We start from the raw sequence: 17,835 nt of genomic DNA, 5'->3' as shown, positions 1-17,835 counted from the left end.
AAACGTTGCAGTTATCCATGTTCTTTTTTAATTGGTCGTTTCCCTTTTGAACACTTCCTGCAGGACACTTAACTGATGTTTCAATGCAACATTTAATCAAATCCAAGAAACGGAACAATTCGAGACATTTAAGGTTGTCAAATGAATTGGATTGTCCATTAGCATTTATTCAAAAGACTTAGTTTCCCCCCCCTCATTCACGTTTCTGTACATGCTCATTCAGTACTTTACTGTAGCAATTTCAGGTCTAGTTTCTGTATAAAGGGTATTTGATGTGTTACATGTAAGGTTGTAGAGTGTATTCCTGGGTTCAAAGGAGTGCCCTGCACCTTATTAGTCTCATGATGGAGTATGACAAAGTCAATCAAGTTGACTTTTCACAATCGACAGTAAAATATGAATTGGAGGGCGTAAAGGGGAAATTAACAGAACTAGAGGCACAAAAGGTTTGTGGAAATGTAGGAAGATGCTGATTAAATGTTGAAGCTCACCTTGGATTTTTCCATGAATCAACTGGATGGGCTTCTGTCATTTGAATGGGAAAGAGTTACAGTATACATCACCTTCCATTTGACAGAAGCACAGTACTTTTTATCATAACCTAATGTACAGTTAACATCAGTATCCGGTTTGTTTCTCATACATGTTCAAAGCATTCACAGGATTTAGAAATCTGAGCTTTAGGCACAACCTACTGTATAAAAGGCTTTTGGCTATTGGTCTCCTTGTTCGCTGTGTGTTTCTGTGGACTGTTCACTTGGTCCAGGTTCTCTGCTCATCTCCTGACTTCCCCGAAGCTTAACGTTCCTTTTGTTTTTCTATAGGAAGGGAATAAAAGTCACTTTTACTGTTCCACGGTTGAACGTCTTAAGCATTGTTTTGGTTTTTATTAAAATGCTCAACAAGTGGTGTTAGCAGACCATCTGTGGCAGAGTGAGTGCCAAGACTGAAAATGGGGCCTTTTGATACATGATTATGTAGCATACAAGGGATCTTTACTACTTTTAAAGACATGTGGAGTGCATTAGCTTCATCACGGTTCATTCAGGTTCATCATGAGGATTTTAAAATGTGAATTTCTGACTGGTCTGGGCTGCGCTGCTCAGGAAACCAGTGATGCCCACAGGTGAAAAATGGAAATGAAAAAAAAAATCACACTTTCACTGAAAACATGCAATTAAATGCAAGTGTATTTTCACAGAGAGAATCTTCCGAGCTATTAACACCTGTGTCTCTCCCTGTGGGGCACTTCTGAGCCATTCTGTCTTTCCCTAATAAGCACAGTAAGTGAGCAATTGATGCGTGCGCTGGTTGAAGAGCTTGTTCTATTCCAACGGGATTTTTTAACCTTAAGTAGCTTTTAGAGCTGCACAGCTGTGGCGCATCTACACCTGAACACAAGACAAAGCTGATGCATTCATCATCTTAAACGATGACAAAAATGTGAGGTGCAAACTGTAATGTGGAAATCTTGAGGCATGTATTAGAGAATCTGATTTCTCAGCTACTGGGCTTTTTTACAAACCCAGCTCTGTCCTTGATAAGAGGTTTCGCTTGCGACGGGGCTCCGTGTTAAGTGGGGTACCTGCTGGCTGGTGACTCCACGAGGGTAGCGAGCGATGTCATCGCGCAGCCTCTCTGTCCTCTCCCAGTCTTCCTCCCAGCGCTGACGCCAGGACTCGGACTTGCGTGCTGTGATGCGCTCCAGGAGAGCCCGATTCTCCTGGGTCACCTGCAGCAACTCCAAGCGCCTCTTCTCTGCGTTCAGGCTGTGTCCCAAGGTGAGGAAAAAAATATTTCCACCTCGCTGTTCCAGGACTCACTTAAAGTTGTGATATGATCAGAATTGCAAGGTATTACATGCAATTGCACATTGTGCAGCAAGAGTAAATGAAGGGCTGGGCTGGGACAAAAGCTTTAAAAGTAAAGTGACAGCATGATGCTGTCAGCACAGCACTGTGATAAGATGCTGATTTGATTCTGTAAATATTCTAGCAGGAAACCCTTATTCCTTTGTTGCAATATTTAATAAGCATAGAAATACTATAATTCAGTTATAGACATTAGAAGTGATATCTTGAATAATGCAGATAAATCACCTCTGGGACAAGAGGCTTCTGAACTTATTTTGGGAAACTGATCTCGGAACCTGATAAAATTTAAGGAACACGTTTCCAGAACCAACACTACAAATCTCCCTTCTTCTGGATAATCCTCTGCGTCAATTCAAATTAGGAATGTTAAAAATGCATTAATTGGCCTCCTGATCATGTCAGTTTAAAGCTGACACAACAAAAAGTGTGCACAGTTTAGATTAAAAAATGCCTTAAACAGAATAGTTCCTCTGTTCTTCATTTTTGTACAGGGTTTTATGAATATTTAAAATGAAAACTGCATATTTAAAAAAATATATGTCAGTATGTGAATTGAGAGGAGCAAAAGTGTAATTGTTTCTGGGGCCAATTCAATTTGCAGTTATTCCAGAAAAGTGTGTCATCTGGGCACAGACTCTTTGCATTCTTTCCATTTGTTACAGTGGCTGACCACAAATTACCCCACTGAATTTAGTACGTCAGTGGTTTACCTGTTGCTAAGGAAGAGTGCTGTAGGAATTGCTACTGGCCAGATATAAAGAGCCCTACTGTGTGTGATTGGCTGGTTTTGTAGGGGTATCTGTGAGCTACATATCCTGAAAGATCTCAAAGATTTCTCTGACCTTTTAGATATTCAAAAATGCCCTTCAATAATTCAAGAGGAAGCATGTAACTTACAGGGGAGGTAAATGATTCAAGAACAGTGAGTAATTAGCTGTGATCATGCAATGACACTTAGATACAAGTACAAACAGTAACCAGATATGGAGGCTGGCTTCTTTGTCCACATGCTGTACCAAACAAAAATACATGTGGATACTGAAAACATGTCTTTGCTTCACATTGCTTATTACAGAGATGCTGCTAATGAAGTACCAAAGGCTACAGAGAATGGGTTTGATTTCTCTCCTTATTTTCTTTTCCACATTCCTAAATTAATTTAATGGGATTGGATGTTTCAGGTTACAAGTCTTAGGGGAAATATGCTAAAATTGTAGTCTTATATATTTAAATTCTGCAATCATCACTTTCATACCCTGATAAATACAGTGGTATGTATATGTATATGTATAGTAGTGTGTATATGAATCAGGGCAGCTCATACATTTAAATGAGGTTGTTAAATATGACTGAAGTATTTAAATGTAAGGATATGTAAATAACAGATAGAAGCCTTGATGGTTTCGAAAGACTATGATTTTCATTTTTAAACACAGAGGAGGTATTGAGTTCCAAATGAATACATGCCAAGGGGCAAAGCATTTTGACTGTGTGTGAAATACCAGATTGAAAGGCCACATGTGAAAAAGAAAGTTATTCAGGAGCAGTGCTGATAGTAAAGCAGTAGATTGTGGATTGTTATTGCTTGTGTGGGGCTGCTGCTCTGTAGAATGAGTATGTTCCCCTTTGCAATTACAGATGCTATGTCTCACCTTCTCTCTGTGAAGTTATTCCTGTGGTCAACCCAGCCCTTTGACCTCATGATATCCGACAGCTTGGATGATAGGATCTGATTGTCCCTCTCAATGGTGGCCAAACGTTCCTCCTCGAGCTGGTTCACAAGGAGAGATGGACACCTACAAATAAACTTTGTGGATCTGAATTCATCTAATGCTTTCAAGGAAGGGGATAGCAGGCTGCACTGAATTGAAACACAGATTCAAAATGCACATTCTGGGCTTTTTCAGACGTCTTTATCTCCATCTTGATCATTAGACATTTTACCCCATACAAAATAATACTTCCAATGCACAAAAGGTCCTATACGTTTTTATTTCAACGCACATCCACTGTTCTGTTCATCTCACATCTGCAGCTAAACTAATAAAGTATTCATCATGTAGTTCATGTATTAATCATTTCAGCATGTTCCTTCAGACATGGTATTAAGCACCATTCAAACGCTTCTGTTTGGAATGGCTATGTTTACACAAGAAAAAAAATCCCTTTTGATCATACAAATAATGTGCCGGAGCTTGACAGGGAGAGGAGTGAACATTATGCCAGGACAACCCCTTCATAGCACTGGAGCTGGTCTATTTAGGAAGGTTAAAGGGAGAACTGTTTCCTTTAGATTTTGCCCAGAAATACTATTTCTTCAGTTTATACTATACCTGGTCATAAAAGAGATGACCAGGTATAGTGCCACGGACACCATTAGTCATCTACAGTTTCTTTGGAATATCTCATTTTAAGAAAAACACGTACTGTACTGTATCTCCTGTGAAGAGTTACTGACCTGCAGTTTTTTCAGCTTCACCTGTAGATGGGCAGGCGTTGTGGGGCCCTTGGTGTCCACTACTGGCCTGGCTGTGTGAACCTAAGGAAATATTTATGTGTCATACAGTGACATACAGTGTGTCACTGGTAGCCAGAGCATTTCAGGTATGTGAAAATGTGTGCATAGTATAAAACCTTTAAATGAGATTGCATCAATAGCCTTGTGCAACACATGCTGTAGATAGCATCCTCAAACTTCAGAAACATCCCAAAGAATCTGGGAAGTAAAAAATAACATTTCATCCTCGATTTCATTCAATGTAATTTTATACTTTTCTGTACTTCATTTGAAAAGGGCAAAGATGCTTTAATTTGAATTTCATTTTTTAAGCAAGCCCACACTCCTTTTTTGCAGATCAGTTTGAAATTCATGGGATAAGTACCTTTGGCACTTGTGTGTGTCTGAACAAGCTGGTCACAAAAATACAGATCTACTTTGCAACATTAATACTTAATACTATGATGCTTATATCTGTAGTGTATCTGGAGGGATTTGTTCTAAAAAAACTCTTTGTACATATTACACCACATGGAAAAGCAGGACAGGTATTGTTTATTTCAGGAAAACTCAATTGTGACAATTTATTGACACACAAGAACGTGGCCATTGTGCTCTCAGAGCCTGGGAGGTCATTTAAAACTGACCGTGTTGTCAGGTTTGTTGTTTGTTGTGTCTCTCAGTGAAAGTTTGTCCTTGACAGCCTGGGCTTACGATTCATGACATAACTGGGGCCGTAGTTAAATTGTACATCTCGGGCTAAGGAGGTATTTTTCAGCATTTATTTCCATAGACACAATGCGTTGAGTTATCGTGCTTCAAGGCTTTTGAAAAGGAATGTTCCTATGTAGAGAACAAATTATTCTTAACACTCTTGAAGTAATGAAAATTATGAAATGGGAAAATACCCAGGTTACATGGGATCATCATTCTGTTTGGAATACGATGATGCATCAGTAAATCTCCTTCTACAAGTCATCACAATATAAGATGTAGATATAGTATAGATAAGACTATGAAGTGGTTTCAGAAAGGTACTTGGTCTGGTAAATATCTGATATATTTGGCCATTTGAATGTTATGTTATGAAGTGTCTGGCTTGAAATCAAATGACAGTCAGAATGGCCAGGCTCCACTAGAGGAAAAATCATTCGACCATTAAGACAGCATGCATGCTTGCAATGTTAGACAAATACATAAGACAGACACCTCAAAATATCGTCTTATACAAATGAGACAATTTACTCCATGTACTAAAAGGAAATTTGAAATCTACTTGCTTCTTTTGCTGCTTGCCCTTTACAGTCATCCTTCTCTTATCAGAAATTGCCAACCTTGCAAAAAGGTTTTGTGTGGAAGGTTTGAGAGTTATCTCCTTCTCGATTTTCTAACAATCATTTTGACATTTGTCTTAAACGCACAATAAGATCAGTATTTCCAAATATTAATTTCTATGTGACTGCAAGTTTTAATTATACTGAAATAATATGGACTTAAACTACTTACATCCATTTCATTGATTTGCTATCAACAATGCTTAACCAATATCCTATAAAGTTACCTTTGTCCTGTGCTCGTTGTACCTGGCTTGGTCCCATTTCTTCTGCAGGTATTTGTTAGTTGAAGGCTGAAGGGGCTGGTATGATCTGTGCATGTCTGAATGTGCTTGTGCTCTGTGGTGCACTGCTATTCAGAAGCTCCTGTATAACCTGAACCTACACACCACATGGCCCTCCCCCTGCTCTCTGCCCTGGGTCCTACAATACACCTTATAAAACTTAACACTGTTCGTTTTCTGCTTGAGCTTGTTTTAACCATGCCATTTTAGACTTTTATATTAATATTTTTGTGGTTACCGCATCATCTGAAATAATTTGTTAACATGTGAAGGTTTTTTGGGTACTACGACAACAGACATTTCTTGGGCAAAGTGAGTCATACATATTTGAACCCTGTCTGCCTATTTCTTTTCCTAAGACAGAAGCCTACAAAGTATACATGACAATTATTTTGGCTCACACCAGAAGAAGGCTCCACAGTCGAAACGTTGTTTCCTTTCTTCTCTTTCTGCATGGAATACACCTAACCTGTTCCTTTGCAGCCTACACATGCTGACCCAGCTACCTACTTGAATTAGTTTGGCATATCACTTGGGATTGTAAGGGCAGTTTTCACAGCCTGTGAAGGATAGTCACCTTTTCAGACAGCTCCATTAACTCATCACAGAGGTCACTGATACTGTATTAGACTTCTACCCAGGAGATACTAATGAGAATGCATCGGCCTCCCACCAGGAGGCTTAACGATGCAGGTAGCTTCCCAAAGCTGCCTGAAGCCAGTGTGTACACCGGATCTGAATAGCTGTTACCATGACGCTGTCTTTATCTGTCTTTGCTACAGTTTCCCTTGCTGAGAGATTAAATATCAATTAATTATTACTGTTTACTTGGCTCTTAAAGTGAAGGGGCAAGGGAGTTCATATAAAAGGTATCATTTGTTAAACTGGAATTTTCAATCTAAAGTACTTAAATTAGAGACCGGTCGTGTGTTTGAATGGGACAAGTATTCGTTGTTATTGATAATTGTTGTCTGGTAAACTGGCTATTTTCCTTTTCTTACGACAAATGCGGATGTTGCTGATTAATGCAAATTACACAAGAACGTAAAAATGTACACTAGTGAAAAAATAATATTGGTTCAGTTCAGATTTTCGGTTTCTAATTGTCTGAACTGGTATTTATATGGTTTAAACGGGACACCAGTTAACTTCTTATATCATTATATTACCATCAGAATGTAACCTATCTCTTTAATGAAGCTGTAATAAAGTGGAACATACTTTATTTTGAACTATCCAGACTTGATGGTACGGGTCATTAGTACATAAAAGTTGAATATTTCCTACTGAAATTTCCATGGGTAGCTTTCTCTTCGAATTATTTTTATATAAGGTACTGTAGCGCTCTCCGGCTTCACTCAACAGGGACCCAGCCAGTTGAGCCAGTTGAATTAGCTCTAGGGCAAATGTGAGCTAACTTTACAGCATAAAATAACAGGACGAGGATATACAGTAGGTATTCGTATTTGATGCAGTTTTTGGTTGTGGTCCTAGAACACACACAGAAAAATAGCAGTTAAAGACAATTATTTTACTTATCTTCCGTTATGCTGACCAGATAAAAAATAACGAAGTCACAGGACGTTTTTGCATTTTCAACTTTCAAGAAGACGTCGATTGTGAAGTAGTTGAGCTGTCAGGAGGAACTAATATGCACTGTCGTTCTGTTTCGTGCGGACGTGACGGTGTGGGAACAGTGTGTACCCGGAAAGTTCTCCGTACTTTGACACATAGCTTATGCTTTGCGAGTATAGCTTGAATTTACCGCAACAGACGTCAGTCTTTTAAAGATTCATAATTTCTCTTTTTATTTTATGTTTTTTTTTAACGTTTGATGAGCTTAGTGAGCTAACTGATGTCGGACTTATTACTGCGATGGTGTGTGGATCAGCTGAACCGAAATTTTGGTTTGGACGCTTGTGATGACATAGTGCAGTGAGTAAATTCTCCAGTTATACACTATTTCAGAACCATCACTTCAGAACTTATTTATAATAGCGAGGTCGAGGTTTCGAAAGTGTTAAACTATAGGAGATGTTATAGATGTCGTCAGTAGCTGTATAGACTTATATACATTTTCATAACTTAATGTAGCTCTGTATAAAGCAATGAATAGCCAGGCGTGAGTTCTGTCGACAGAATTCTTCAACTTGTTATTTCATTAAAAGATTTGGAATGAATAAACGTTTCTAGTCTTGTAAGCGTTCTTAACGCATTTTAGATAATCAACTAGAAGTCTGAAAATATTGCTTCTTTCTTAGATCTTGCCTCAGTTGAGGGTTATCTGAATAATCAGTGAACAGGTTTGAGGGATTAATTTCCTGACCTTTGCATTTCTTTTACATTGTGGAGTATGTGCTTCTAGAATATGCAACTTTTCATATAATGTCTGTGGTATGAGTTAAATTATTAACGACAGAATGAAGGTGTCTAAAAAACATGAACACTAGCGATATGAATTGAGGTTATAAATTCTGTCCAATAATATATATTGTTAATTTTATTTTCCATGTCAAACATTAGATTCAGAAATTAGGCACAGTTCTTGGGTTATCAATCATGGTTAATGTCTTCGACAGGTATATACTTTCCATAGAGAATGCAGAGGAGATCAGAGAGTACGTAGGAGATCTTCTCCAAGGGACAGAAGGAAAGAAGCAGCAGTTTATGGATGAACTCCTGGACAGATGGCACAGGTCCCGGCAGCCTGCCTCAGAGAGCATTCAGCTCTACCACAGAAAGGAGACTGTGGCAGGTAGGACCTTCAGATTAGGAACCAGAAATTAATAGGGTGTGGGAGATGGAAGTAATACTTGAGTTTCTCACTTGGTCAATAGATCCTGTGATAAATGTTGTACAAGACAGAAATCCACATTAATAATAATTAATAATAATAATAACTTACACTTATATAGCACTTTTCTGGACACTCCACTCAAAGCGCTGTACAGGTAATGGGGATGCCCTCCACCACCACCAGTGTGCAGCCCCACCTGGATGATGTGACAGCAGCCATAGTGCGCCAGAATGCTCCCCACACACCAGCTCTCAGTGGGGAGGAGAGCAGAGTAATGAAGCCAATTCATAGACGGGGATTCTTAGGCGGCCATGATTGGTAAGGGCCAGTGGGAAATTTGGCCAGGACGCCGGGGTTACACCCCTACTCTTGTCGAGAAACGCCCTGGGATTTTTAATGACCACAGAGAGTCAGGACCTCGGTTTTACATCTAATTGAAATAACATTCGCAGTTTTCTTTGAAATATGTATGTGTTTGTTTCTATGTAATATAATGGCTCTTAGTTAATCAAAGTAATGATTATCTGGGCTCCCGGTGCTGTAGATTCAAGAAGTGAGCAAAGATTGATTGATTCCAAGCATTGAATTTAACCAGTTAGTAGTCCTCCAAGGGCAGCATCAAGCAGATTTCATGGTGAGGGAATGTCACAGAAACTGTCCATGAAAGAGAAGTAACACAGAGAAAAGAAACCTCTCGAAAAAAATTGCGCAGAGGTGGCAATATACAATAAGCAGTTCTCTTTCCTTCTCCAGACGTTCCCGAGGTATTGAAGGGAATGGATTCCCTGAAGAAATCCAAGCGCAAAGGGCGGAACAAGCAGGAAGTGCCGACTGTCCCTGAGCAGGAGCCTGCGCCAGAGGAAGTGAAGACGCCTATAGACTTGTTGAAGGTGAGTGGAGTGGGTAAAATAAGTATCCACCACCAGCACCGTATCCGTGAGTGTGTTCGTGTATCAGAAGCGCACTTCAGATGGTCATAGGAGAGCAGCAATGTGGTCGAAGTGAATTGTGGATAAGCTGCTGGTCTGGGTTCATTCTTGATGGATTTTGTCTATTCTGTTTAAAGGCGCAGGAAAGCAGCAGCTCTACCACTGTGAAAAAGAAGAAGTTTGTGAACCTGTATGCCCAGGAGGGCCAGGACAGGCTGGCAGTCTTGCTGCCTGGGCGCCACCCCTGCGAGTGCCTGGCACAGAAACACAGGCTCATCAATAACTGTCTGACCTGTGGGCGCATCGTTTGCGAGCAGGAGAACTCCGGTCCCTGCCTCTTCTGTGGCAGCCTCGTAAGTACAAGTTTGTCACTGTCCTTATTGTCTAAGGTTTTACCAATACAGTTCTTGGTGGAGGGCCAGGTAATGTGAAACCCTAGTTGTCCTATTTCATATCTTCACAATTAGACTGCATCGGCTGTGCATATAATATTACACCAGCACATTGTGTATGCTAGGTAACCCAAGATATTACTGACTTAAACCCTTGCAAGTGTATGGAAATATTATAATTTTTTAATGAAAGTACTTTAAATCATGCGATTATTCCTCATAGACACTTAGCTTTTGTCCTTTTTGAGAAAATTGACTCTGAATCCTAAAACAAACCCTAAAAGTGCCATATAAGCTAATGATAGCAAAGTGTACAGAAGAGGTGGTCTCATGATAGTGTACTTATTATTCCTGTCCTCTGTTTTTTTTGTTTTCCGTGAGGGAAATTTAAAATCTGTGTTGCGGGACAGCTCTTTTGGAAAGAGGCAGTACAGGTTTGACCACCGAGAACGGGCTTGTGTGTGAAGGACAGAAATGCCTTGCCTTTAATGCGTAACCGTTCTGTTTTGGGAAGGTCTGCACAAAAGAAGAGCAGGAGATCATCCAGCGAGACTCCAACAAAAGCCAGAAACTTCTGAAGAAACTCATGGGAGGTGAGCTGATCAGCAGAGATCATGTTGTACTGATGTTTTCTTGTCATAATTGGGCCTGAGGCACAACCTCACATGTTTTTAACAAAGTGTTGCAGTCTTATTTCACATATCGGAGTTGACTTCATTAGTCTCTGTGGGTTTGGCAGGAGGAGACAGAGCCAGTCAGGCCTGCGGCACAGAGAGAGAATTTCTGCCCCAACAGGAGGCCAGGACGAAGTCTGGCCTGGAGAAAGCCCTCCAGCACAAGGAGAAGCTCCTGGAATACGACAGGAACAGGTATTTTCCTTGTAGACTCAGTCACATTGAATAACACACTGTCCGCCTCAGGCTTTGCATTTTGTGCGTTACACTCAGCTTTTTCCCTTCATTGCTTAAGTGAAAGTATACTGTATATCTGTATATCTAGCAAAAATACCTGTTTTTAGAACTCAGTATCTTTTCTTTGTCCTAGAATATTAACAATAGTAGGGTTGCAGAGCTTTAAAGTCAGATATAGTCTGCATAATTACTGACCTGTGAAATTCCACAGTGAATTATAGTCCTAAAGAAACCAGTCTGAGCGGCAGCCAAGTAATGAACACATCACCTACTGGCTAATTTAATTTGAAATATTCCAGAGTTAGATAATGGGAATCTGCAGTGATCTTGGTCGGATCTCTGTTTGAATTTGTTTTTTGTATATACAGTATTTTCTATGTAGGTATTCTACAGTATATATGTTTTAATTGTGTAGTGTGTTGGGTTTTTTTTTCTTCTCCAATGCAGGAGTGGGTTGCTGTGGTAGGCAGGGATGGGGAGAGGGGTTAGTTGGGTTCGTTTGGTTTTGTTCTCATTTTTTATGGCAGTTTTTTGATTGGTGATAGAAATAAATAGAGCCGTTCGTGAAATAATATTCCCAGGTCACAGAGAGATCGAAAGACGGAGCTCCACAGCCTGTGTGGGACAAGGCTGTCCCTGTGAGAGCTGGCTGTGGCTGACTTCCTGTTTGTCCCCCCCCAAGCGTGCGCCGGACGCAGGTGATCGACGACGAGTCGGACTACTTCGCCACCGACTCCAACCAGTGGCTGCCCCAGGCGGAGCGCGAGGCTCTGCGGCGGCGCGAGGAGGAGCTGAGGGAGCTGCGTCACGCCTCGCGCCTCGGCAGGAAGGTCACGCTGGACTTCGCGGGGAGACGAGTGCTGGAGGAGGGAGAGGGCTTGAGCCATTACTACAGCAAGTGAGGAGGGGCAGGGGGGCTCCTCCGCTGGGGGCAGTGAGAGCAGGGGCCCCTGTGATCTTCCGCTGGGGGCAGTGAGAGCAGGGGCCCCTGTGATCTTCCGCTGGGGGCAGTGAGAGCAGGGGCCCCTGTGATCTTCCGTCGGGGGGAGTGAGAGCAGGGGCCCCTGTGATCTTCCGCTGGGGGCAGTGAGAGCAGGGGCAGTACATGAGAGTTCCTCAAGTACACACTGTACAATCCGTGGAAGTATACTTGCTTGTTTAAACCAGGTGGTTGTACATTCTGCTTCTATAATGAAAATAAATTCAAAAAAGTTAAAATAAGTAAATATGGTAATCTAGTCATCCTACTTTTTAATTTTCTAAATTACTAAAAATACATGTGGAATCTGTGCCACCAGAAGATCTGTAATTGCCGCGATGTGTAGACACAGTGCTTTTCTTCAGTGTCGTCCCATGAGAACACTAAAACAAGGGAGGATGATGGAGGGAGAGTCTGTAATTAGGTCAGCTGGTCAATGTGAAGAATAGTAGCTTTAGTTGGAAGACGTATGACAGGATTTGACCAGGCTGGAGGTGTTGGAAGAGTGCAAGAAAGATGAATTACAATTGAGTCATTTAAAGTTTAAGGAAAGGGGGGGTTGTGCTACTATTGCTATTTTTTTCACATTGCTGCTTTGTTCTGGGCTGGTGCAGTTTTTACGATATTTCTCTCTCCCAGGTTAGATGAGACTGTTCAGGCCATCAGCACAGGGTCCCTGGCGCGAACTCCCACACAGCCTGAGCAAGGGACTCGACAGCACTTGGGAGAGCTTGTGAACCCCAATATCATGCAGGCCGCACCAGTGGTGAGTGGAAATACAGTAGACGCAATGCGAGGATAACAACGATCACACATGCATGAGAAGCAAGTAACCCTTGATGCTTTACTTTTTAAACTAGCCCTTTTCGGTTATTTATCTCGTTCTACACTGACATGGCTGTCCGAGGTCATGTGTAAGTTGGTGCTGTTATGGGACTTGTCTGCTAAGGCAGAAGGATTTTTGTGTTTTGTGACAATCTGAGTTAAGAAAGCCTTGTCGTTTTCCGGCCTAGCACAGGCGATGCAGGGTGATGTCTTAGTAAGTGTGAACTGTTGTATCAGTCAGGCTACAGGAGTCATGCGAAAACGCAAGGCTTTGATTCCCAATGGTAGGTGGTTATGAGCTATAACACAACTGAAGTGCTAGCTGACTTGTGATGTGTACGTGGTGCTGTGTAGCCTGTGATGCGGCAGTGTGTCTTGTCGTGGCTGTCGCAGTGGGTGGAGGTGGGCAGCTCGGAGGTCCAGAGGAAGGCCCGGGACAAGGCCGGCGTGACCGAGCCGGATTCAGGACGCAGCCGGCTGCGGATTCAAGACCGGGAGCTGCAGGAGATTGCAGATGGAGGCTGGTGTCTCAGTATGCACCAGCCCTGGGCCTCTTTGCTCATTAGGGGCATCAAGAGGTATTTGTCTGTCTTTCCCTCTGTCGGCACAGCGTCATCTGGGGCCTAATGATGGAGTGATGGAGCAGGGGCCTTTTGTTTTATGTTCATGGCATTAAAGGTACCCATGTCTTCTATGACAAGGATTCATGGGTACTTTCTGGGTATTTTGTAGTATTTAATATCTCTAATGTTGCCGTTTTGTTTTACATAAGACATAGACAACCCATATTCTTTATTCAGCTTTTTTCTTCTGTTTTTATTTGGAAACCAACTCCCCTGTTCTCTGCTTTATATAAGAACTGGAAATTGAAACAAACAGACTGATGTTCACTTAGGTCATTTAAGGGATACAAAATAAATCTGTGACATTTAAAAATATGATTTTAATATGTAGTGGTGTATTTGAGTTAAATCTAGCAGTATTACTGGTAAAAAAAACAGTTAATGTCTGCTTGTTTATCAGACTCAGAAAAGTTCTGAAAAGTGGAAATGTTATATCCTTTCGATTTCTATAGGTTGCATGATCTGTGGGCTTGACGTTATTTAATTCCGATGAGGGAGAAGATGTATAAGCACTCTGTGAGCTCTGTATTTTAATCTCTGCTGGGCTTTTGTATAACCTGTTCAGAAGCTGTTTGCATGAAAATGTGACCGCCAGCCCACCACTGCAGTCTCTGAGATTCTCTGACTTGCTGCAGGGTGGAGGGCAGGACTTGGTACACTTCTCACCGAGGCCGCCTGTGGATCGCTGCTGCAGCCAAGAGGCCCACTCCCCAGGAGACAGCCCAGGTTGAAGCGATGTATCGGAAACTCTACAGAACAGGTATACCGGTAAAGGTTTCCTCGAGGCTGTGTACTGACAGTTTGGGGGAATAGAGAGTACAGTGATTATCGAAGGAAAAAGTAAGTAGTGAAATATACATTTCAAGCAAGCTGAGATGAATAGAAAGTTAATAAAGTAAATGATTGAGAAGGTGCAGGTGAATGTGTTAAACACAAGGCTCCGTGAGGGGAAGAGATAAGAGCTCGGAGCATAGCTGTTGGCTTGTCAGTGTTCACATTGACTTTTCTTGGCTTGTCCAGCATCTTAACCATTCGGTTTTATTTCCAGCCCCTGACATTCCAAGAGAATATCCCACAGGATGTCTACTGGGGTGTGTGAACGTGACTGACTGTCTCTCTCAGGAGCAGTACCAAAAACAGGTGAGTACAGCATTTTCTTTAGTGTTCAAATACCTTATTTTGTTCCGTATATAGAGATGCAGACCTGCTGTTTTACAAAATCTGTGGAAAGAGCATTATTGTACATTCAGACAGCGGAGCAGTTAAATAGGCCTGTCTGAATCTCTCTTTACTCTGGCAAATATTGTGAGAACCAGCCAAGCAGAAAACTTCTAAATGTATAGGTGTTTGTATGACTTTTTTTCTTGCTTTTTTATAAGGAGGAAAAAAATGTGTACCTCTTGTTTGAATGTACCGAATCAGGAAACAATCATTGCGAATGTACTGAAATTTACCACTTGTACGTTTTTTTTGTTTCTTTATAAACAAAAATTTGCTTTCCTTTTACACCTATAGGAAAAAAAACATATGGAGATGCTTCTTTGTGTGTGGGATAATTTATCACTTCCAACAGTTATAACATACTACCAGCAGAGGGCGCAGTGCGCCAGTGTAAACCTCTGATGTCTAGATAGATAATACTTTATTGATCCCGAAGGGAAATTAATTAAATTGATGTCTAATGATGAACCTGGGACAGTGATTTGTAAGTTTGTTAACTCTTGCAGGGTCCAGTGTTTTGTCTTATTTTAAATGTAATAAATAACTTGTGGTGCGTTACACTAGATAACACTGATTCATTCTGAAAGTTGTGGCAAGCGAGACTGTCGGTACTGTTCTTGATTCATTTGAAAAGAATGATGTACAAGTCTGGATGAAAGTGACTTTATCTCTTCCTTTCATGCAGTTAACATGTCTTTGTGACTCACTAGTTTGTAGTTACAGATCCTCCCATGCTGCAAAACCCATCTTTATAAGCCGCTTTGAAGTTTATTTTTTTTAGGAGTCCAGCTTTGTGGACAGTTCAATGGTCAGGTGGCATAAAAGACAGGCCTGTAAATTGCACTTTTGTTTCTCTCTCAGCAGAGATCAGTGAGGGCTTTTAAGTGGAAACAAGATGCTGGTTTTCTGAAAAGGCACCTGTGCTTGTTGTTTGTAGTGCACAGCAGAGTGGTGCACACTGGAGAGTCTTCTGTTTCCTCCAGGATCGTTGCGTTTGGATCAGGGGAGATCAAACAGCATCGCAGCTTCAGAAGAAAAGCCTCCTTTGTGAATAAGAAAGATGGCTCACTTAATGTTAATGACGAGCATGTTCGCTTAACTGGGGACGATAAATCATTACTTCAGGTCTTTGAGTGCTTGATTTTCCCATCCTTGTTACTTGAGAAAACTGGAGCTGATTGAGTCGACTCCATTCTTTACTGTGTGGTGTGTTTCCAAATATATCCACCCCAGATCTCACTCCGACTTTAGATTGCATAGGAGGTCCTTTATAAAATAGCATGTTCTTGTGTCAGCCTACACTGCACGCCCAATACAATGATGTTGTTCACCAATGTGTAAGTGAGGGCAGGGGACTGTAAGAAAAAAAGCCGAGATAAGAGTATTCCTGGAGTGCTGATATCCCTTTTCTGTGACCGTCGCTGAATAAGAATGAGTTTAGCTGTGCAGTCGCAGTAGCGGTGCCTGTTTCCCAGTTTTAAAAAAGGCCTTGTTGTATGTCAGCGGCTCTTTCATTGCACAATCCATCAGCAGTCTTGCAGTCCACCCCGAATGAAGATTTACTGCGCTGGCAGCAGCACAGTTAATTGCACACTGAACTCGGCAGCAGCCCTCTGCTCCAAGTTAACCTGCTCTGATCTAATGAACAGCGGCACAGCATGAGAACAGAGCTTGGAGGTAGAGTGGGGCTGGAGGGGGGGGTTCGCTTGCGAGCGTTTTTAGATGCGACCGATTTCCCATCTGTTTGTGTCGACTTTAACAATCCCAGAGCACTTATTAAAGCGCACGGGGTTATTGATCCCAATACCCTTCCCAGATTAATGAGGAAGCTCCATTATCCAACCTCCCCTGGCAGTGAAGATGCAAGAGCTGGCTGCCAGCAGGGTCCCTGTGAAGCCATGTGACTGCCCATCAGGTGGAGCAGGACCAGTGGGCGCCCCGCCTGAGCTGGACTAGAGCGATTCAGGCAAGCCCAGCAGAATGTCTGACCATCAGCGAAGGCCAGCGTTGGGTTCCAGATTCCAGTAGCTAATGCTTACAGAAGTAGACGAGACCCCAACCAAGGTCAGGCGCACCTAAACAACTGGAAAAACGTTTCTCTGACTTTGTTCATGTCGCACCCATCCATAAGCAGAGTGGCAAAACCAAATGAAGTAATTTTCTCAGCTAATAATCCAATAATAATGCCGATAAGTCTTCTATGTTATATAAGGTAATGGAATTAATTAGAAATATACACGAATAAACCACCTTATGCATGGCAAAAGGATTATAGATGATAGTTACCATGGATTTAGAAAAGCTATGTCTTGCTTAACAGATTCACTAGGTTGCTTTGAAAAAGCACCGGTAGTATTAGGTACAAATATCATGTGGCATGTAGATTAAATGAAGGGTTTTAATAAACAATTTCAGAAAAAAAAACGAAAAAATCAACTGGATTGAGAGCAGGTTAGGAGAGGGAAAAGAAATAGTAAAGTGAGGGGGGTGAAAATAATTTGGGTGATGTCCTTAGTGGAGCACCACAGAGATCTGTATCAGGATTACTCCTCTTCCTAATTCTTAATAACTGTCTCTGTGTTGATGTAGTTAGTAAACTAGTCAGGTTCACAGGTGACTAACTTAGAGGATTAGAAAACTGCAGAAGTTGCAAACAACATTTAAAAAGTGAGACTGGGTAAATATCTGGCAGATGATATTCAATGTAAACAAGAGCCTGTCAACACTCTGAAGGTACATAGGATGGAAATGTGAATTTAAGTACATAAGAAGTTACAAGGCATTTGGCCCATGTGTTTTCATGCAAGAGCTCATCCTGCAGTATCTTGAAGAAAGACAGTCTATAAGTTGTCAACAAGAAGACTGGTCAGCTTGGTGACCAAAATGATAAAAATAAGTAGCGAAGTCTTTCTCGTACATTACCTCCTCAAGCTCAAGTGTTTCCCATTTTCTATTTGTAGTTTTCTTTTCTACCACTGGATACCATTTCTGTAAGGCAATGGCTGGATAATATCCTAGCCAGTATTATCCAAATACGCCAGATGAACCAAATTGCCTCTTTTTTATGTTCAGAATATCTGTATCTGGACACAGATAAATCCCAAATCATGAACAAAAGTTTATATGTGCTTTTCCAAAAGTATCGCCTCGTGATCAAAGTAAATGGTTT

General features: G+C 41.4%; 2 protein-coding genes across 2 annotated transcripts in view; one reads left to right on the top strand and one right to left on the bottom strand.

The window, feature by feature from the left end:
* Positions 1 to 10: 10 nt before the first annotated feature.
* On the bottom strand, positions 11 to 7,597 carry LOC102688562 (sperm axonemal maintenance protein CFAP97D1). Its single transcript, XM_015343521.2, has 5 exons — positions 5,933 to 7,597; positions 4,333 to 4,413; positions 3,527 to 3,645; positions 1,586 to 1,769; positions 11 to 818 (listed from the first exon to the last, which is right to left on the bottom strand). Exons 1-5 carry the CDS (start codon positions 6,023 to 6,025, stop codon positions 714 to 716), a joined length of 582 nt encoding a protein of 193 aa, XP_015199007.1. The 5' UTR covers positions 6,026 to 7,597; the 3' UTR covers positions 11 to 713.
* Positions 7,598 to 7,708: 111 nt separating this feature from the next.
* trip4 (thyroid hormone receptor interactor 4) overlaps positions 7,709 to 17,835 on the top strand; it is a 36,955-nt gene continuing 26,828 nt past the window's right edge. Inside the window, exons 1-11 of the mRNA XM_006629068.3 lie at positions 7,709 to 7,924; positions 8,569 to 8,744; positions 9,540 to 9,676; positions 9,853 to 10,068; positions 10,622 to 10,700; positions 10,847 to 10,976; positions 11,701 to 11,916; positions 12,637 to 12,763; positions 13,216 to 13,400; positions 14,081 to 14,205; positions 14,494 to 14,585. Of these exons, the coding sequence (XP_006629131.3) occupies positions 7,845 to 7,924; positions 8,569 to 8,744; positions 9,540 to 9,676; positions 9,853 to 10,068; positions 10,622 to 10,700; positions 10,847 to 10,976; positions 11,701 to 11,916; positions 12,637 to 12,763; positions 13,216 to 13,400; positions 14,081 to 14,205; positions 14,494 to 14,585 (1,563 nt within the window). The 5' untranslated portion in view covers positions 7,709 to 7,844. The remainder of the gene's footprint in view (positions 7,925 to 8,568; positions 8,745 to 9,539; positions 9,677 to 9,852; positions 10,069 to 10,621; positions 10,701 to 10,846; positions 10,977 to 11,700; positions 11,917 to 12,636; positions 12,764 to 13,215; positions 13,401 to 14,080; positions 14,206 to 14,493; positions 14,586 to 17,835) is intronic.

The sequence above is a fragment of the Lepisosteus oculatus genome, chromosome 5 (assembly GCF_040954835.1).
Source record: "Lepisosteus oculatus isolate fLepOcu1 chromosome 5, fLepOcu1.hap2, whole genome shotgun sequence".
Taxonomy (NCBI): Eukaryota; Metazoa; Chordata; class Actinopteri; order Semionotiformes; family Lepisosteidae; genus Lepisosteus; species Lepisosteus oculatus.
The sequence above is the reverse complement of the archived record's forward strand: the minus strand, read 5'-3'. Positions and strand labels throughout refer to the sequence as shown.